This window comes from Macrosteles quadrilineatus, unplaced genomic scaffold (genome assembly GCF_028750875.1).
Source record: "Macrosteles quadrilineatus isolate MER2022 unplaced genomic scaffold, UCM_ALF_1.0 Scaffold_3__2_contigs__length_128488019, whole genome shotgun sequence".
Taxonomy (NCBI): Eukaryota; Metazoa; Arthropoda; class Insecta; order Hemiptera; family Cicadellidae; genus Macrosteles; species Macrosteles quadrilineatus.
The window spans coordinates 33,423,787-33,447,229 of NW_026542596.1; the positions used below are offsets into that span (position 1 = coordinate 33,423,787).

General features: G+C 32.0%; 1 protein-coding gene across 1 annotated transcript in view; it reads right to left on the reverse strand.

Moving 5' to 3' along the window:
- Positions 1–19,851, reverse strand: part of LOC128989859 (gamma-aminobutyric acid receptor alpha-like) — an 81,423-nt gene extending 61,572 nt beyond the window's left edge. The window contains exons 1-2 of the mRNA XM_054411945.1: positions 19,716–19,851; positions 5,139–5,204 (exon numbers count right to left, since the gene is read on the reverse strand). Of these exons, the coding sequence (XP_054267920.1) occupies positions 5,139–5,197 (59 nt within the window). The 5' untranslated portion in view covers positions 5,198–5,204; positions 19,716–19,851. The remainder of the gene's footprint in view (positions 1–5,138; positions 5,205–19,715) is intronic.
- Between the last annotated feature and the right edge of the window lie 3,592 nt (positions 19,852–23,443).

The window sequence follows — 23,443 nt, forward strand, 5'->3', positions numbered from 1 at the left end:
GCTGTTGGAAAGGTAGTTCACAACTGTGTTCGATGCAAGCGACACATAGCAAAAGCCTTAGAGATGCCATCACATCCCTTACCCACAGACCGCACTCAGATTTCTTCATGTTTTCAAGTATGTGGGATTGACTTGGCTGGTCCATTGATCACTAGAGATAATCAGAAGTGTTGGGTGGTAATATTTACATGTGCCGTGTATCGTGCATTCCACTTAGAAGTCATACAATCCCTCGACACAGAAGCCTTCATAAGAGCCTTACGACGGTTTATAGCTAGACGAGGCTTGATAAGTGTTATCTATTCAGATAATGGCACAAATTTTGTTAGTTTAAACAAGAATCTGAAGTCTCTGAACTGGACTGAAATCCAAAATACATTCAGCCTCAATGCAATTGTGTGGAAGTTCATTCTTCCTGCAAGTCCTTGGTGGGGAGGATTTTGGGAAAGACTTATAAGGATCCTAAAAGGACTCCTCCGGAGGAATTTGGGGAATTCATCTCTCACATACGAAGAAATAAACACCCTAGTATGTGAATGTGAGGGAATAATGAACAGAAGACCACTAACATACGTCTCAGAGGAGACGGGAGACTTAAGACCTCTGACTCCATCTATGTTTCCATAAAGCATTGTGGGAAATGAAGTCACGGACTTGGTCATCCTAGAGAGAATCAGTTTGAAAACAAGATGGTGATATATTCAAAGTCTAAGAGACAATATGAACTCCCGTTTCAAAAAAGAGTATTTGGTGTTCCTGAAATCGTCCAACAAGTTAAAATCCGACGATATTAAAGTTGGAGACGTGGTATTGGTTCAAATTGAAGACAGAAGAAGAATTACTTGGCCTTTGGGTATTGTAATAAAACTGTTCCCAGGGAAAGACGGCAAAGTTTGGTTGGTACAAGTAAAAACTAAAAAGGGTTTAATACTAAGACCCATACAACGACTGTACCCACTAGAAGTTACCGGAGAAGGACTGAATGAAGACTTCTTATTTTGCGACCTCGCAAAAAAAGGGGGAGTGTGTTATAAAATGTAATATTGTTATATAATTCAATATTATCTTCTTTATAAGATATGATATATTAACAGATGTTTAATTATGATAGTTAAACATCTGTTAATATATCATATCTTTACAAAGAGGATAATATTGAATTATATAACAATATTACATTTTATAACAACAATCGTTGACGACACCATGAAATGTTGAACGATGGAAAGGAATGCTAATCACTTGTTAATGTCGTCATGTGCAGAGGCTAGAGACAGATTCGCTACAATGGTGTTGGTAAAGATTATACTGCATTTCCTTCTCGCTTCTACGAGTAGCACACCTGGAGCTAAGCTATAGCTGGGTTGTCATCATGAACAGTATAACAAAATATATACAGGTGTCTTTCATGCTGTATATAGGATATTAAGGGTTTAGTTGAAACGAAATCTTTAAAAAAACAAATAATGCTAAGGTAGTTTTTTTTTTAAAACATTAAAGGCCAAATTGGAACTAATAAAAATGCGTGATTAAAATAGTACAATACTGAGATTGTTTAATCTGATTTGGTATAATTCCATGGTAAATATCATCCGTGTTTCTATACTACTATAATGTTACAACTATATTCTATACTATAAGGGTTACTATAAGTTGATAATTTCACGGAATTAATTGACACTAAACTTTTGTTTTTAAGATGGGCAAATTTGTAAAATAATCAGTTTGAGAAAACAACATTGTTTTTAAAGATTTTCAAATTTAATGTATGAAAATAACAGAAAAGTAAGTGAAAAGTTTGCTGGTTGTACAGACTAAATTTTATAATATGTGAAGTCTCTTAAGAACCGATAAATTGTTATGATAAAAAAAATATTATGCTACAATTTGAAAATGTTTATTGCAATTTTTTATATAATTTTGCTACTTCAAAATATTGTACAGTACAGTACCACATTTGTTTAATTCAAATGTTGACAATTTAATTTGTAACACATTCAAATGTTGAAGTTATTTCGGACGAAAATATTTTAAACCTAGATGGGATTCTCATATTAGTTTTATAAAAAATCAATGTAAAATTTCCCTAGGTTTAAGTTAGTTTATAATACAACAAGAACATCCTGTTTTGTTAAGCTTGCGAGAAAACTGCAAGATAAACACCCCTGTAGACTAATGAAGCTTCTTGAAAGATCTTTTTATTCCGAATTTAAATGTAAGCGCTATCATCGCTGATAATAATCGTGAACATGTTTGATAAATTTTCAATTTTTAAAACCTTTTTATGTTACTAAATTATTTTAATAATTTTTTACTAAAGAACAATAAATAGAACGTGATTTTAAATACCTCTTTAATGGTTCGCTGAACGTAAGCTTTGGTAAGTAAGCAACATAAATGTTTGCTCTCGAGATGACCTGTCATGAGATGCCAACACTTCAGACTGGCCGAACACCTAAGAATACCTTTCGTATCATCTTACATTTCAGTGTTTATACAAACAATATTTTAATATTTCTCTGACTGGATGATATAGGTCTAATGTAAATAATGGCTAATTTCACATATTTCAATAAATAACTAAATGTTTGCTTGATTTGGTTGCCAGTGTTGATGTTCACATAAAAAAATGTGTACTGTATATAAGGGTTCCATAAAGTAAATTATCAGTTTGTAAGATACAAATTTTTTGTACATTCCAAAAATTTGGTGTGCTTACTTTTGTATTAGTTTTATCATTTTCTCAGCTTAACTTTACATAAATATTAATGTAGTAAATTAAAACCACTGAGCACCCAGAAATTACTTCATGCAGTGACATGTTTCGGACTTGGTCGACTTTCAAACACTAATAAATACTAAATACCTAATGTTTTTACAATACAGGGTTAGTGCTGATATAATATGAATTAACAGATGATTTTAAAAAAGAAACATGATTTGGAAATTGTTTAACAACTATTGATTATCTAATTGTAAATGTTTGTCAAAATAGGATTTCTTGGAGGAATTTGGCCATATGTACAGATAGAAAAACTCGAAGTTTTTTGGTGATATTTAATAAATCTCAATATGGCCACTGATTAATGCTATGCTTAATAAACATTTAGTACATCGCACACATTTGCTGCATTTTCAGGGATGGCATTAACATTGCATGGGTAATGCTGGCAGAGCCTTAAACAGTGGCCATATTGATAATACTGAATATCACCAAAACATTTTCGAGTTCTGCTACCATGTAGATAACATTTTGTGAAAAAAATGTACGTTAAAATGTGTCAGTTCTTTTTAGATCACCCTGTAAAAAATTGATTTTATATAATGAACGTATCTTATATGATATTCCTTTCAAAACACTGTAATAAACCACTTACATATTACAGGGATAATATAATACATATATGAAAAAGGTGCAAGCGTTGATAAAGATATTCTAGAATGCCTTGCTAGTTTATATTCAAATCAACTTGGTTTCGTCGAGAGAACTTATAATGTGGTAATACACATGCATGTTGTCATTTCCCACTTTTGAATTCACAAAACATAAAACTCATAAATGATCACCTGAACGAATTAAGATATAAGATAAACATAAATATGTTTAACATAAAAACCAGTATAATTTCTAAATCAAAGCTAGATAATACCTTGTTTTGAATTATTTGTTGGTGATGTTTTTATTATTATTTAACAAGTATTCACCACAGTGAATACAAAATGATGATTCATTTCATTTATTTCGCATTTAAGTCTTACATACATCTCTAGTGTTGGAGCATATAATATGTTTTGCGGGTCAAAAAATAGGGAAAATTGATCCAAACAAAGATCATTGTGAATATTTGTCAGTAAACGATAACCTTGTTTTTCAATGTTTTTGCAACACCATCTCAATCAACGTTTATCAGTTTCAGCTCAGTTGGACTCTGGTTAATTTGCCAAACAAAGAGTTTTTATAAACCGCTACACAAAGGTGTCAAACGTGAATGTTTGGAGCGTTTAGCTTTTGTTGTAAATACATTTAGTTTTCATCCAGTTAATGGTAAAATGTGACTTTATTAAAAAACCAGCATTGATTATGAGAAATTATTTGCAGTATTTCTTTAAGTCTTCTATCTGTTTAAGTTTTAGTTTAGGTAAAATAATTTGTATAAGCATAATTTGGTATACACTAAAATACAGTGCACTTTGCAGCTTACACTGTCTTAACCTAGAAGTTTTGAAGTATATATTGGAAAAATAATTGTGAGTGAAAGAATAAAGTTGTTAGATACAAATACGCCAAACCTAATCGTACACATAATATTTTCTTCTAATGACAAAACTGATGAATAAGTTGGCACTCTGGACCAAAACACAACATAATCCTTTATTTAAATTAACATTTTTAATTATTGCGTGCTCATAATTAATAAGGGGCGGGGAGTTAAAATCGAAGAGAATTGAGTTCAGAGGAGAGGAAGACACCCTTGAAAATTGCTGACGAAGACACAACGCCTTCACGGTGCTAAACTGGCAATCTTTTAAACTAATCACCAGGGAGACATTGTCACTGTTAAATTATAACCTTTGTTCAGGGGTGTCAGTTTCAAATCTACTTCAGAAACAGTCAAATTATTTCAAATAATCAATGACTTAATAAAGAATGACAATAATAAATTTAAGTCTTAGTTATCCACAACATACTGTATTAATTATTACAAATAAATGTGCAACTGATTTTTTTTGTGTGTTTTGACTTTTTTGTATATTATTGCTATTGGGTAAGGCAGGAAAACAAATGTTCTGAAAAAAATTTAAAATTTTAAAGCCTAGGACCTATAGTTATCGTCATGACATAAATAATGTTCCTTTGCTAAAGGTTAGGGTAAATCAGTATAGAGTTTATTTAGTATTTGTCCAAAATACCTGCACGTTTTAGCTGGTAAAGGGACCCATGCCGATGGTTCAAGCCTTTGGGGATACTGCAGTATCGAATTCACGATTTTAGCAACGTTACTCGGGTTTATGTTGAAATGACTTTCGCGTTCACCAATATACCACCTGCGCCTTAGATAGAATGATTCAAAAAATAAATACCACTAAAATAATCATGTAACAACATAAAACAAGATGTTTGTAGCATTGATACTCACGTGTAAGCCTGTACATGGATAATGAGAAGCAAGCCCAGTGGAGATAGACCCAACTTCATCTGCAGCCTGAACTGAAAATAAAAAAAAATAGAGACCGGACTGACTATATAGCCCAGAACTGTAAGTACAATGCTAAATATAATCTAAAACTGAACATACTAGTACAGTGATATACGACCAAAATCATTCTACAGTATTGCAACTACTGTTTATAAAGTAAATATTAGTAACAAGTTAGTTGACAGAAACAGTATAAATGATTACCACGGGTTTGTTCCCACTACCAAACATTACTGTTTCATCTGGTTTGATGGCGAATGGCTCTAAATGTTTTACGGCTTTCAGCTCGTTACCTGATTCCCACTTTATTTATGACTTCATTGTTGTATCAATTATGTTCAAATTTGTTTTAAGTGTTAAGAAGTTGACCAATGTGGCAAATATGTGGGATCTTAAAGCATTTTTTAAGCTTTTACATTTGTTAAAAATATCAAAAGATAGACACTACAAATGTTAGTATTAGAAGGGTCCATTTAAATTGGTCAATGCAACAAGAATAATAATAGACATGTGTTAAACAAAGAGAATAAATAAACCCTTGTCAAATAAGATGTGTAATGTCTGGAATTACTCTTTGTAAATTTAATTAATCAGCTGACTTTGAAATTAAGTATGTTTATTATTTTTGTTCTCTGTCGTTTTTCTGATGCTGAGCCAAATACAATGTTTTTTTTAATGTTCCTGAGTTTTTATATTTTATTAGTGATTTTGAATAATTAATTTAGTACAAAACCTAATGTAATCGTAACTAGAATAGTTAATAAGTAAATAGAACAGTAACTAATGTAAAATAAACTAGAATTTATTAAACATAAAGCAGTGCTTCAAATGCTAAGTTTCTTTGGGAGCGACATTTGAGCCAGACTGGACATATCAGTTGACAAATAGAAGCTGTAAGAACTACCAAATTATTTTATTACAAAAAGTTATTTTATTTTATCATTAGTTGTAATAGCTTTCTTCTGTAAGGGTTCAATTTAAAATCAAGTTACACATCACATAGCCACATTTACTTATTCCTAAGTTATTATTATTCACCGCATAATTAATTTAGTACAAAACATAATGTAATCATAACTAGAATAGTTAATAAGTAAATAGAACAGTAAGTAATGTAAAATAAATCAAGAATTTATTAAACATAAAGCAGTGCATCAAACGTTTCTTCGGGAGCGACATTTGAGCCAAACTGGACATATCAGTTGACAAATAGCAGCTGTAAGAACTACCAAATTATTTTGTTACAATTTATCATTAGTTATAATTGTTTTTTTCGAAGGGTTCAATTCGAAAACAGGTCACACATCACATAGCCACATTTACTTTTCTAAGGCTAGGCGCACACGAGCGATTATTTTGAGGCGATTATTACATCGGCCGATCTGTGCATCATGTATTTGAATGGAAGCGCGCACACAGGCGATCGAGAATTGCGCCGATTTTAAAATCAGGGTTTTGCCACAGATTCGTAGGCGAGGCGATTGTCGCCCGAAAATCTGTAACGTCGACTAAAAAATCGGCCAGTCGCTTGTTGTTCTCCACAGGAGTCAGGCCTAGCGCACACGGTCGATTTTTCGATCGGCCGATTAAAAAATCGGCCAAAAATAAATCGCTCTTGATTTATGTCCAGGCGCACACGTGGCGATTTTTTAGTCGAGAAATTGATTTTTTTTAAGTGTGTTTAAGCTATCCCAAAATGGACTTTGTTGAATTAACCTGTGTTTGTGCTCTTCTAATTACACCAAAGAAAAAAGAAGACAGTTTAAATATTGGGTTCATCCGATAGTAAGTCAGAGACTTTTAAATCGACAGTTTTATAAACTATACACTGTACGTGATGACAGTAAAAAGTTCTTTAATTGCCGTAGAAAGTCCGTTGAAAGTTTCAGTTTTTATTATAACAGCTGTGGCCTATTTTTAGCAAAGAAAACAACACAACTCACACTGAAGAAAATTAAGGGCGATTTATTTTTGGCCGATTTTTTAATCGGCTGATCGAAAAATCGACCGTGTGCGCCAGGCCTAAGTTATTATTATTCACCGCTTGATACGTTGAACTAGTGTTATAAATCACCATTAAACCTTTATGACAAAATGACAACTAGGCAAATAGTGGATTATTTTCATGATGGAACCAGCTATCTTCAATTTTAAGTGCGGAACTATGTACCCACTACACCACCTTCTGACCTTTCGACCTTGATATGTTTCATTTTACCTTTTTGAGACAGCATTGAGTGTGTCTAACATCATCTATTGTGCCTAACCTATTGTCTGGCATACTGTTGAACTATTCTAATATTAATACATCGAAACCCACTTTATTCATACTTAAAGTAGGGTAATACAGTTCCACAGAGAAACTACGATTATTATTTTATAGGATGAAAAATCATTTCGATATATTTTTGTATATCATTTCCCCCCGATATAATATCTATTGTATGCATGAAATTTGAATATTTAAGCCATAAGGTATTTTAAAGACATTTCTTTCACACTAAGCAACAGCGATTATTTTTAGCTTCTACAAAAATTAGTTTAGGCCTACTTTAGGTTATCTTAGTTTAATTTATGATAAAAACAAAAAAGGTAGACCTAACATTTGTAAAACAGTTGATATTCATACATAATTCTACTACATAATTAACTACATAATTCTATGTAGCCTAATTTAATAAATTTTCAAGGACGTTAATTTGTATTTATTTCCTCTTTTATCATGAATTTGTTAAGAAGACAAATTTTTGTACTACCTTGTTAGTCATCATCATAAACTGATTTCCAATCTAACTTAAACGCAGCAGCGCATTTGTGGCGATCAACCCTCTTCTTGAAAATACCCTTAACAATAGCAGAAAATCAATATTTACATTCCATATTTTTATCGAATGAAATATTTTAATCGAAATCAATATAAGATAACAATTTTATCAAATAGTTGTGATATAATATTGCAGTTATACTATAATTAGTTAGTATAATATCTTTCTCTGCGAAACCGTACCCAATATTTTTTTATGTTTTAGAAGATTGCTTAGGTACTCATTCAAAGATTTTTAAAAAATTATCTTTTGACCAACATTTTTTCAAGAGAAAATTTGGAAATAGTTTTAGTACCAAAATATTGCAATTATTTGTAAGTTAAATAGTTTCAATGTGACATCGTTGTCGTAGTTTGATAATTATAATAAAGTTATAACAACTGGCCCTATTTGACACGTCGTCAAGCCACAACATTCCGTTACAATTGTTACAACTCGGTGACAATGTGATTTAATATCAAACTTTGCTTGGTCAGCTCATCCTCATCCGCTTGTTACGGTGAAATACCTTTAAAGCCAGTAAAATTAGTTACAAATATAATTGCTTGGAGTTTTGTGGTACAAAAAGTGTTTTGACCCTGTTAATTTTTGATGTAGCTATTTTGAAAATTTTTCGTTAAATTTGGCAAAAAGTTATGTTTTAAGAGTTGAGAAGGTTGGACTTAAACTTTAGAATTTTATTTAGGGTGGGTTAAACGATTGTAGACCGCAAGATGTTAGACAGTTGGGATACCTGTATCCTCCAACTGAATTTTCTGTTTACTGTTAGATGGGATGTGTTCTCCAGATATTTTAACGGCGATCATAATAAGTCAACATCACAACTCTAGTGGAGACTTAAACCTCGTCGACGACTTTTGTAACTAAGTCGATCAGTCATTCTCCCTGCAAACTATACTTATTCCGGGTTGGAAATTTTACTCTTAGCACTACCCTCCTTATTTTAAATATAAATAATGTTAGTTGCATTAGGCATATTTTAAAACTAAGTTTATTGTCTAAAGTAAACATTACATAGGTTAAATGTGAGAGGAATACATCTCTTTTGATTTAACATTGATTTATAACATCTTCATTGAAAATTATGATAAAATCAGCAATCTGGCACATACTCCCATTAGTCTATCAACAATCCTTATCATGTGCAAGCGGCGGTAACAATTATGATAATTTATAGGAAAAACCACAAGAATTGCAATAAAATTTGAAAAAAAAAACATTTTATAGCATAAGGGGTTGTATAATATTATTTAAGGGTGAAAGGGCCATAACATACCCAGTTTTAACAAAATGGTTCCGGCTTCTATCGTAAAAAAATATTTTAACTAAGGTCATATACGTATCATATATATTTACAACGTGTCTTTATGTGCACACACTAAGCTTACACGAACATTGTAATGCACATTAAACCAACCATAGAACATTGGCATAGAGGCTAATTTGAATCATCTTCACTTCAGGGGTCTGTGCAACCTGGTATGCACTATGGAGTTACATGAGTTGAAGTAGATCAAAACAAGTAAAAATATTTGTCATTTATTTCCTCTTAGTTATATTATGAAATATATTTTGTTCCAATTAGGAATGCAATTCGTTCGATCCACTCTTAAGTTCAAGTATAAATAAAGTGATTAAAATATCATGACTTTGGTTAGCTATACTGACCCTTAAATTTTGAGCAAAAGTCCCTTTACAAAATTTATAAGGAAATGAGGTAACAAAAGACCGTTTAAAATCATTAAAATGTTAAATTTTCACGCTCTATCAAATACAAAGGTACCAAAACATCACCTCAAATTATATATTCTACTTTTAAGTAGTAACCTTGCCTAAAACTACATTGTTTTTCATTAGAAATAGATTTCAAAACCATACAAAAATAATTAACGGGATAGATTTGCTTTTGACATTATCTGATTGATAGCCTAATGACAGGTGTAGTTATTTCCAACAATTAAAAATGACACGTGGTATCTGGGTCTCGAAACGTTCTCGCTTGGATTTGAACCAGCGACCTTCAAATATGAAACCATGCGCTATAACCACTTCATAGTGAACACCGCAAAGGGATTGATAAATTAATTATACATTAATTGATTGAGGGTACCATTCAATCAGCAATACTTTCAGCATTATCCGCAACAGGAACTAGTAATTTTCGCCTAATTTTGGCAAACATGAGTTGATTATTGATTGTGTTGCTTTAAATGCGATTAAACTGTAGCGATGTGATGCGGTAAAGATGTAATTAAACGTAATGGTTTGTGTGACGGTTTATGAGTAATTCAGATTTATATCAGTTTAAATGACGGCAAAAATTATTTCCAACATTTAAAAATAGGTAGGATTAGCTTTAAATTTATTTTCTATAAAGTAAATTGGGGTTTTCACTTCATATAACTTTCAGACTGTGCCTTAGTGTTGGTTTGACAATACTAAACTGATATCACAATTGAAAAACATGCGGCAGATTCTAATCTAAATGTTATACGGTGAGATATTACCAACTATTCAGTGTTATGCAAATTTCAGGGGATGTTTGTTACAGTTGATACAAAATAGTATGCAACTATTTTTATGAAAGACTAAATAAAGGTATTACGCTAAAAAGTGGTTACTTAAACACCAAGTGTAATCTTGAAAGAATCTGTAATGCCTGAATACGTTTAAATGAGAGAAGGTTCTATTATTAATAGTGTCAGGCAAGAAAAGTGTGAAAATTGTTTCGATACTAATAAAACTTGTAACTTGTTGTCTTTATTAAGTACATTCTCACACACATGATCATCTGGTCAGCCATTAACAATACAATCAATAATCCTTGGGTAGCGGTGCAAAAGAAAGAAAAGAATAATTGAGTTTTAATATTTTAAATTTTTTGGTGAGACACTGTACGTTTATAGTGATATGGTCAAACCTGGGAGCAAGCTGATCTAGTGGAAGAGCGCGATAATTCAGAGCCTGAGGTCCCGGGTTCAAATCCTGCCAATCGCCAATGGATTTCTACGTGATACTGCCACGACCCTCTATGACAAGCCTGGGGTAGTGTATAAACTAATTTCTAGCTAGAGTTTATATGTATATACCTACGAGCAGTTACCCGGCGCGCGTTGCTGCGCTAACAAAATACATCTGTCTGTGTGAAAAGCATGTTTTTCGGGGATAACCCAACTCCTCGCGGTAGTCAAATTTAAGCTGAGGAAAAGTTTTATGGCCCCCGAAGGGTCCTGTCCAACTCCGCGCGGTGGTCAATTTTAGTGTATAGTCTAACTCCGCGCAGTGGTCACATCTAATCTCTACGCTACCTTGTTGTGCTTTCGTATGCGATATATTGTGTTTAATATAAAATATTCTATATACATACCGTGTGTCTCCCAAAGTAATTTTACACTTTTATTTGTTCATAACTACTTTATTCATGTGACAGGTTAGGTTAGGTTAGGTTAGTTTAATGATAGGTAAATTCAAATCAAACATAAGTATTCTATTTTGTACCTATTTTATAACCGACTTCGGTTTTTACCCTATCTTCTCAGTTCGTAAGGGATTATTTCATTTTAATTGTATTCTTAGTGAATCGAATAAATAGTTCTAAACAAAAAATACACCAAATTTATACAAAAACACACCAATTGTGTCCCCAAAAATATACAATACACTAAGATATATAACTCAATTTAACATGTATTTTAAAACATTTGATTGGTATTATATACGAGGAATCGATATGAACAAACAACGACAAACATCATGTTTTAAAGCTTCAAATAATGAAGTTGGTTATCTGGTAGGGAAACAAACTTTACGCTCCCCGTTGGCTAACCGTCTGATATTTATTCAGAGTTTGGTATTTGACACGTCACCGTTTGATCCCCGAACCTAGCAAAGTTTAATATTGGAGCTATCGGCAAACGTTGTGGTGACAAGTTCGTTGGAGCATTCGACGAATCAGATTTATTTTTTATATGTAATATGAGAGTACCTATGCAAAGCTTGCTTTCGTTTTTGCAAAACGATAATAATTTTTTGTATAGCCGTCTTTTTTATGTGTTCGAAAGTGAATGTTTAGTTTCAATCAGTCTTTAGAAGATTTTTTTTATCTATATTTTTCTCAAAGAGATTTTCATAAAATAACCTCCAATATTGTTTTTCTACTAAAAAAAAGAAAGGCTAACAATGCTATGCCTTCAAACCATGCTACGAATCATTATATTGCGAAAATATTCTAGTCTTCCCTTAAAAAATCAACCGAATAAAGAACATTTCGACGTGAAAAAATCTTCTTTATAAGTTATATTTTTGTTTTAGTGTACCAAATAAGTATTACAGCTAAAGAATATGTCCTTGATCGTGTTGTGTACTTTTTCTCTTCCTTATGTTGGATTTTATTTGTATTGTTTTTTTTTTATTCCTACAATTTTATTTTGTTAGATAAGTCCCCCAATCTCACTTAAAATAAATGTACACATTAATTTAATAAACCTGAACTAAGGAATTCATTAAGACAGTTCTTAAAGATTGCGATTTTAATACTTTATAATATTGATTAGTTTCAAAATTGTAAACATATTCACGATCGGAAAATAGTTTCGTTTTAATACTTTACGATAAACCTTCATATATTTATACACTAGGCTTTAGCCCAGGGTCGGTTTTCACATTACTTCAGACTAGATCTAGGAGTTGCGACATTATGGACCGAAATCCTGTGGTTTAGAGCTAAACGAGGCCACTTTTTGCCTTCACCTTCATATTCTTCAATACTACATCTATGATCGTTTACAACTTTTAAAACTGTATTTCCTTGCAAAGCTATTCCAGAATAAGTCGTACAAAAAAGGTAAGACTATCAGCCAAGCAAGAATAAATATTCGCCTTAAAATCTAAATAATGGAAGTAGTCTAGACGAATAAAGAAGTATAAAAACAGCGTTCATTTGTCTGTGTAAGACAAGAGTTATGAAAAGCCTGACATTGCTCTACCTTTCTGCCCGACATGTGTCATGGGGCTTCAACAAGACTCAACCACATTTTATCTGCTATTTGCGAGCACGACAATCTCAATCTAAAATTGAAATGTAAAATTTATTTAATATATATATATATGTGTTTATACGATAAATAATCCAAACTTATTGCTTTTCTTAAATTGATTTATAAAACAAACTATACAAACTAGTGCTGCTTACTTTTTAATCACTAATGACAATCAGTAAAACAAACAAGTGGTATTGATTAACCCTAGTTAATCACTAAACAAACTGCAAACTGGCGCATAATAAATCGTAAAATCTAATCCGAGTTATTTGTAAACTGCCATTTTGTCCGACTCGACGAAATATCCAAAAAATCACTAACATGGTAAAATAGTTTGATTGTAATTGTATTCATTTTTCATGATTTTAATTCCATGATGAGTTTTTTTAGCCAGGAATTATTTTCCACATCACCTCATGCAAGTACAGTTGGTAGCTGCATTATCACTCAAATAAAAATCGACTTTTTATTGCAGGCATTCAGGGCCCCTCTCAAACGAGGCCACTGGTAGGCCTTGGACCTCGGCTACCGAAGGACTGACAAACAGGACTGGGGCCACTAGACCAGCTCGCATCCAATCTTTAATTCCATAGGTAAAGTTATTAAAATATAGCAATATTTAAGAGGCTGGGTAATGCAAATCGATTTACCTTTTATACATAGTACCAGACACTGACATGTGTTCCCCCAATGTTGCTTATTTATAGGCAAAATGTCTGATTCTGATTATTTAAAATATATTAAAAAGTCTTTTACTTAGAAAAAACGTAAAATATCTATAGTCGATAGACACTAAAATATACACCACTTTATTCCTCTTTTTTACCCGGAAGTTAGTTTATGTATATATGAAGCAGTATTTACATCAGTCACAACCAATTTATCCTTCCAGGTTTTCGATAAAAGCATATTTAACTTTTACTAGACGATATTAAGTTTTTTTTATTTTTTCCGTTTGTAAAACCATCTTAATTATATCAGGTTCTAAAGCAATGTTTCCTCTCTGTTTAAACATGTCAATACCGTATCCAGGCGCTAAATTTGTTTTAATATGCATGACGCAATAGTAGCTTTGTTTTGTGTATGCTCAACGAACTGACATTGGTTAAGTCATGACGTACCTTATACGGAAGGTAACATGATTGTGTAACCTATATCTCAACGTACAAATACCTCTCAACAAGAGACTGATTATAATTGATAGGTTAACAATATCGAGTCAATCACCTCTAAATCATCCCTACAAGGAACAACATGTTACACTTTGCCTTTTAAACAAGCTTAGAAGCAGAATCAGTATCGAAATCAAACCTAAAGGTGTTTCACAGAAATATTACAGGATGAAAACTTACTATAAGCAATTGATCAAATTATAAGCATTTGGTCTGTCAGTATAATTAATACAAAAAGGGGTTTCTCAGGACTACGCCTTTTCGTCTGTCCTACTGATACTTTTTTATGATTTGGGCAATCATGTGGATGGATGAATGGCAACTAAAAAGGTAATTTGTTTCATAGATTCGCCCCCAAAGCGTTAGTTTTTTTGTTAGTTCACTTACAAAGATATTGTGATGCTGACGAACTTTCTCTTGATAACGGTTATAGATGTGAATCGTAATTAAATAACAACTGATCCTTCAGTCATCGATATATAACTACTGTACTAGATCGGCCGCGCCGCTCCACTGCCCGTGCCGCCAGCAGTGGTTGCGTTCAAGGAAATGAAGGGCGAGAGTGGGCTTAAACGTATTGCTTCTGCATTGTCGCGGCATATGTTAAGCTGTTATACACCTAAAAACAGGTTTTAAGAGACTTCTTTTGTCAAATAATTTATCTTCTTGACACGCTCAATTATAATCAATGCAATGAGTAAACATAATTAAAGTACTATTTAACACTTAATCTTAAAGTTTCTTCCGTAATTAACAAGATAATAGGGGAGCAGTGCGTGAAAATGCTCAAAAAATTAACTTTTATTAAATGATGACAAAATATTGTGTATTTTGTGCTGTTTAAGAAAACATATAACACTTTATACTTTGGATATTTTCTTACATAAGAAGGAATCTTTAATCCTCCATTAAGATAAATTAAGGAAACTACCCATTTTCCCGGGTTTTCCTGATTTACTAAGCTTGTAATAGTCTTATCTTCAATCAAACTGCATATTTGCATTTAGGATAAAAAAACTGAACAATTTGAGTACCCATAGTCTAATATTGTAAATAAAAATAATTTTCCCGGATTTTTGAAAGAGGGCCCTGCAGGATTCTACTGAGCCTGCCCTTCAAGGGTTCAAATGTGAATATCCGAAAGTTAGTTTTTATAAGTTTAGGAACCATTCTAAAGAAAACTACTTAACTCATCAAGCCCAAATTTTACACAATACTTTCTGTTACCATGGTGAATTGTTTCATGCATTTTTAGAATGTTACCATTAGTTTTACTTTAAAAATAAATTGTTTATTATAAAAAAAACACAATTAAAAATTAGTAATTTTTATTTAATTTTATATTTTAAAAACAAGACCTAGTTTCATGTTTATATAGCATGAAATCATAGAAAACAATCTAAGGAATGAATAAAAAAAAATTAAGTCAATACCTCTAACGGTTTTAAAAATAAATGTACCTATCTAATCACATGTTTTCCCATAAGAATAACATGGAGTGGTATTCTCGCACTGCTCCCCTTAATATAAAATAGGTTACGTACCTTACGTCGTCAATCCTAGGTTAGTCTTTTTAGCGACTAGTTTCGAAACTGACGTTTCATTTTCAAGCCTTGTCAAACATAAAAACTTGTGCATAATGTCGTCGTCAAAGTACACAACTATAAAATTTAACACGCACAAATACATTAAGATACAGAAAAGGATAAGATTCTTGAAAATGAAACGTCAGTTTCGAAACTAGTCGCTAAAAAGACTAACCTAGGATTGACGACGTAAGGTACGTAACCTATTTTATATTGTCTTAAATCAATTCTGGAGGCAATGCTGAATAAAGATAATATTGTTTATAAACTAGATTCTGTTTGTTTAAATCTTTATAAACATGGGATGCAATCACTTTTATTATTTTGTTTGGTAGTAGAATGAAATAAAAACATCTGAATTACCCTCTGAATTTCAGCAACTACATTTTCCTTTGTGTCTTGCTTTCGCAATCACCATTATATACCTGAATACCTGAATATCGTTGGTTTAAAATTTAGAAAATACATGCTTTTCACATGGACATTAGTATGTTGCGTGCTCACGTGGTGGTAGGTATGCCTAAAACTTATATATTTATACACGTAATGAAAAAAAAACAAAGAACATTGTTTATCCACTGATAATTAAATAAAATATTATATTTTAATTTTTGGTATACACTTTTATTATTCATTGTAAAGAACAAATTACCATTCAAACTAATAGTTGTTAAGCGCAGTAACGCGCGCCGGGTAACTGCTAGTTAATTATAAAATAAGTAGTTTTAATAAGTTAATGACTGTCGTTAACAAAAATAACCTTTGAAAAATAAGTTTTAAACTCTATTAAAATGTGCGATTTGCACACGGGTCCCTCGTATTCTGTTTTATCAACCCTTTGTTTTAAACTTATTTCCTACATTTAAGTGATATTAAATTGTACGGAAAACGAATAACTTCGTAACTATCTTCTATCTATATATTAATAGGCAAGCATGTTTCTTTAAAACCTTTTTTCTCAGCTCGTGTGCATCGTAGGGAAAATCTACGCATACCGTTGGAAAGCTATTTTCCTGTAGGTGTGCAGAATCCCTTTATAAATTTAAATAGGCTCAAAGATAAGCACAAAAAATGAGTTTAAAAATTTGAAAAAATTAACATGGATCTTATGCGTTGCTATGCTGGTTACGAAATAACAACGAAATATAAACAGAAAATCAAAACAAATGGAGGAAACTCCAATCACATGTTTTATTTACAGTGTGGGGTGAAAATAGATAAGTGAGTACATTACATATTTTTGGTCGAGTTTCGACCACTGGACGACCTCTCGTTTTTACTTAAGAAACAACTAATTGGCTCAGAGTGTTTCATGTGGTATTAAAAGATGTATTGGGAATCCCTCTCTTAACTAAATATTTATTTATTTTTTTCCTATATTCATCCTGCTCTATATTGTCCCTCGTAAATGCTTTTAACGGCAGTACTGATGATTTAATTATTTTAAAGCTAAATTAATTTAATTTTTTTATTTATTCTCTTGCTTTACGATTCCGCCATGCAATTAAAACCAATGTACTGCATCCAACAACATTCCCTAGGCTTATAACATTAATTCAAAATCATGTCCATACGTTATTACGAGAATAGGGTAATTGATCGGAGTGCTTGGGGTAAGGGATGTGGCAGTAATATGTTTCAAATGCACGTTACGTTATTTAGGCAAGATGATTCAACCATAATGATAATATAATAGCGATAAAACTATTTAAAAAAGGATTAGCTTATATCAGAAGAATAATTGGCCCTTCTTTAATTAGTGTATTGAAACAATGTAAGCTTAATATTTCCTGTGACATTTCCACCATCTTTTATAATTCTTTGAGAAACAAACTCCTCAATTTTGGCCAAATCTTGATATTTATATTTTCATAGTCAAAAACCTATCATGGTAGGTAAGTGTTGTATAAATGCTTCAGTTCGTCTTAACCAAATAACTTTAGTAGACAAACTCATTTTGCAAGTGAATTGTAGGCGATAATCCGTAAAAACTATCACTAACTATAGTAAAAGTGTTTTTGTCACACAACTATTTTGAAACTCAAAAACCTATTTAAACGAATTTAAAGAACCACCAAAAATCTTCAGTTAATTATTGTAAGTTATTTGGCCAGTGTATTTCCACTAGCAATTCACCTGTTTTCTATTGACGGCTGTCGGAGAGAGGCTGCGGTTTTGAGGTTTAGCTTCTGAATACTTTTGCCACTTTCAAGAGTGTATTCCTTGATTAGCCACCCACTTAGCTTATCGCGAAATTGTATTTGTAACAGGTCAACAAAAACTACGATATTCAGTGAAAGATAAATATAGGATTGACGACTGACGTGAGGTATATAAACTTATTTTATTTGCCATAAATCAATCTTGGAGCAATGCTGAATAAAATGAAAGATACAATTGCCCTGCGGTATTATATTGACAGATACGCGATCCAACTTTTAACATTTTGTTTTGGTAATTGAATTCCAGTTTGAATTGTATTAACAGTAATTGATCGATAATGTTGTACGACTAATCGTCAACGATATAGAGAGAGAGCACAACAATAGAGGTAGAGATTCGCAGTATCAATCGCACTTCAGAGATGAAATACCGTGTAAGAGCATTTTCACCTGAAAATCACAATTAAATTGCAGTATTGGTTTAGCATCTCTTCATTGTTTATCAAATATCTTTTATCAGATAAAATATCTCATCCCGTTTAATTACGCTACTGTACACATGTACTATCTTAGTGCATTGTTATAAAGTCACTATTAATTTTTTTCATTAGTTTCCTACATTCCCAAACAAAATTTACAATAAATAGAACTTTTGGATTAAAAGCTAAAAACGTACTGGAGACAAAAACCATCATGTAGTTTATTTAGGTGACAACTACGTTAACAAAGTTTTAGTAATTAGTTTAAATCGTTAGCAAAAGACAGGAAATTACTTGTAGTTTGGCTCTGTAAACTTTTCTCTGATTTTTTTTAATAATACCCTCATTTCGTTTGTGTATTATGAACCACCAATATGATTGTTTAATTGAATTTCTTGTCATGATTTGATCGGCCATAAGGTCAATACTATTATTTCTACATTTATGTATATTCTTCTTTTTATGAAAAACCACTGCTTGCCTTCATCTGGCTTCCCCATGAAATTTGGCATAAAGCTATTTGTTATAAACTTGACTCCTCATTGTCAATGATAACACATTATTCTCGATCTTAACCGTATTAAAAATTGCTTTAATTTTGTTTCATATAATAGGCCATCTGGATAAATATCGAGATATTAAAATCTGTAAAAAAGTATTTTCCAATAATATGATATGTTAATTTAATGTTAATGTAACAGTTCTTTACAGAATAACTTAAAAGACTATTTTTTTCTTTATTTTGGTAATACTATTTAACATTAATAATATATTTTTTTATGTCACAATTATTGAATAAATAATCACTATGTTGTTTAAAGACTTATATAAAATTAAAATATATGTTGATACTGACATTTTAAAACCGAGAAATATAATGGTTACAGATCTTTAAATCTTGGGCATTTACAATAAAAGGGTCTAATTACTATGCTATAGTGTGCTGCAGCTGTAAGGTTAGGTTGGTTTGGTTTTTTTCAGTTAATTTAGTTTACATTAGCTTAGTTTAGTATTGTAAAATTATAAATAAGGTAACATTATTAACTTGTGTTATTTGCCAGAGTTATATTTACTAAGATTGTAATCGTAAACTCATTTTTTATGATCTGAAAAAGGTTAAAAAGTATTGAAAAAATGGTAGGGTAAGTTTTCATAAACTAAAAATTCCCTAAGTTATCTCAACCGCAGTGCACTAAAAAATAATGAACCTGCTTTTTGAAAATAACTAACCTTTTTTATTAAATTACTAATTACCTGAAGTGGCTCTTGTAGAAAGTAGTGAAGCTGTTTAAAGTTTTAAAAATAGTTGTACAACCCCTATGATATTAACTAGTGTACGTAGGCTCGCACGAGTGTTGGGGTAGGTCTGGGTACAGGGTCAGGGGTGTACCTACGCGACGACCGTCGACGCACTGACGATATCGTTTCGTCTCCCGACACCCCCCCCCCCCCGAAACCACCCCTTCAACCTCTTTAAGCTCCCAATACCCACAACCCACTTTTTCCTACACCTCTAATTGTCACCCTCTTCAATTTTAAAAGACATAAAAATCTTGTAAATGTACGTTTCAATTTTCTTTTCCATCGGTAAAGTCGTTATGATTATACTTGCATTTTAAATAAACGTTATGAGCAATCTGACACATACCTTCTCCCATTAGCTTTTCAACAACCCTTATCATTAACAAGCGGTGGGAATAACTATAATATTTTATGGGGAAAATCATACAAGTTTCAATATCTTTTGAACTTTAATTATTACAGCAATGGGGGATGTACTGTTTAGTTTTGAACAATAAGCACTATAACATAATAAATTTAACAACAATTCGTAAAAACCTTTTAAATATATACAGTGTGTAAATTAAGTATGGAAACAAATCTGTATTTTTAAAACCGAAATAGATAGAAATATTCTATTTGTGGCAATAATAGTTAACAAAGATTCCGCAATTTTTCACATGAAAAATATTTTTTTACCCCCCTAACAGGGTAGGTGGTAGGGGGTGACTTATTTTTTTCAAATAGCAACCCCTATTGAGTGACCCCTCATTTTGAAGGGTTTGTCAAAAGAAACACAATGACGCAAATCCGAGGTGAATATATCACTCCTAGCCCAAATGGCGGATATTCCAAAATTTGATTTATTGTACGTGAAAAGCACCAATTTCACAAATAATGGAAAGAAATCTGTATTTTTAAAACCGAAATAGATAGAAATATTCTGTTTGTGGAATTGATTGTTGACATAGGTTCCGCAATTTTTTTAATCAACAATATTTGTTCAACCCCTTTAACAGGGTAGGGGGTGGGAGTGACTTATTTTTTTCAACAACAACCCCTATTGAGTGACCCCTCATTTTAAAGGGTTTGTTAAAAGAAAAAGAATGACGCAAACCCGAGGTAGATATTTCACCCCTAGCCTAAATGGTGGGTAATGAAAAATTTAATTTTTGTAAAAAAAGCCCATTTTGGAATATCCGCCATGTTAGCTAGGAGTGATATATTCACCTCGGATTTGCGTCATTGTGTTTCTTTTGACAAACCCTTCAAAATGAGGGGTCACTCAATAGGGGTTGCTATTTGAAAAAAAATAAGTCACCCCCTACCACCTACCCTGTTAGGGGGGTAAAAAAATATTTTTCATGTGAAAAATTGCGGAATCTTTGTTAACTATTATTGCCACAAATAGAATATTTCTATCTATTTCGGTTTTAAAAATACAGATTTGTTTCCATACTTAATTTACACACTGTATATTTTTTTATGACCACTAAAAGAAAACATTTCTAAACATGAAAAAAGGCGTTTAGACACCATGGATGAGCACACATATACCAATGGTATGTAGCTCTGTACACGTACACACATCAGTCACTCGCACAGACATCCCTTCGAAAAGCACTTTTAGGAATCAGGGGCCCAAAACAGATATAATTACTCAAAGCTCAAACTCGAATAATTTGACGAAAACAATACTTTATCCATATATATAGCTATAGGGGTATGGTTTACTTAAATTGCAGTGATTTTAATCAGGTGTAGCTTTAGATATTTACATTGGATACATAATGTTAAAATATTAATGGAGTAGTAATCGTCTCGTATATTTTAAACAAATGCACCCCAACAAAAAACCTATGTGAACAACATGTCTCTTGGAAAAAAATATAATGGTTTATCATAATTCGCTTGAGTTTCCAAAACACCTAGAAGAACTAACTGATTATTCTAACAGCTTTTGTGCTGCCAGTGATAGGCTGAAACTTATTAAATCACAATAGCATGCAGTTGAGCACAGCGCTAACGTGTATAAATACTATTATCAACATAAATACATCAACAAACTGCTTCAAATAATATGTTAATATGTTCACTGGTGCACTGCTGGCTGCTGGTGTTGCACCTTAAAGTGAAAACTGATCAATAATTTTAAATCTTATATATTTAAAAGATTTTGCAAAACTTATGACAGCTAGCCTGACCATTCTACTGTACCGAATTAATACTTTTAATACTTTAATACTTTTCGATGAAATGGCGACCATACTAAGTAGGTATTTTAAGCCAAGTATGAATGGAGATGAGTGTGGAATGAGTGGCGCGATCTTGTAGTCTTGTTAGTGACTTAGGCCGATATATTCCTTAGACACAGCTGTTAATTAATAGCCCATACAGCTAATGGCAACTAAGGGACCTACAGTTTATAGTGGAATCTGAACCACATTTTCGCCTTGGTATATACGAATTGGTCTAATTATCAGGATAGTACTGCGGATAGTCGTATTACTCACTCGTGCGGATGTTAATCCAAACCAGAGAGTATCGCATCCACAGTGCATGCCTATAAATATCCACAATTCGTGACCTCCTAGTAGCTGGATTACAGGACGACGCCACCCGTCCCAGTCGATTAGCATGGGCTGTAAGAAAGGAAAGGTTACCGGTCCTATATGTGCAGGTTGTATTTGTATTTTTAAAATATTTATGTTACTTGGGTCAAAAATGGAAATTAAACTTTTCTTTTGGACATTTAACATGGTACTAATTCTCCATATTAATAGACAAGCATGTTTTTTGAAAACCTTTTTTCTCAGCTCCTGTGCATCGCAGGGAAAATTTACGCATTATGATAGAAATATATTTGCGTTTAAATGTGCAGAATCCCTTTATTATTTAACACACTTTGTTGTTTTTTTTTTTAAACAGACTCAAAAATAAGTACAAAAAATAATTTAAAACTTAAAACATCTAATATGAGCCTGAAGGGTTGCCATGATGGTGACGAAATAACAACAAAATATAAACAGAAAATTGAAACAAATGGAAGAAATTCCAAACATGTTTTATTTACAGCGTGGGGTGAAAATTTATTTTATTTTATTATTTTATTTTATTATTTATTTTATTTAGGTAAGTTTGCACAATACCTAATTTAGGTCGAGTCTTCGACCACCGGACGACCTCTAGTACTAACTAAAATAACTATATGGCTTATCACTAATTTCGAATGGTTAAATGAGAAATAATGTTCTTGAAGCCTTTTGCATTACTATTGATATGTGGCCGGGGAAACTCTGTATTTAGTATTAATTGGCTTTTAATTCAAAGATTAATTCCTAAAACAGTTATTGCATCATATACATACATTCTGACTTAGTCAATGCATTTAAAGCTACTTCTAGCCAAACAAATTACTTAAATATCTTGTAGATTACTATGCTTTATATCTGTTTTATTGCAGCTTTGTATCACATTTTAATAATCCTCTTAAATACAGGGAATTTAATGTTGCAAATAAATTAAAATATTGCATGTCAGAGTGGTTTAGCACGTAAGTTTTACGTGGGTATTGAATTTATAACATATATTTTAAAATATCTGTAAACACAAAAATATTTTCTTTATAACGTAAAACATTGAACGTGTATGATTAAATGGTTTTAAGGTACAAAATATTATAAAGGAACAACGATGGAAGA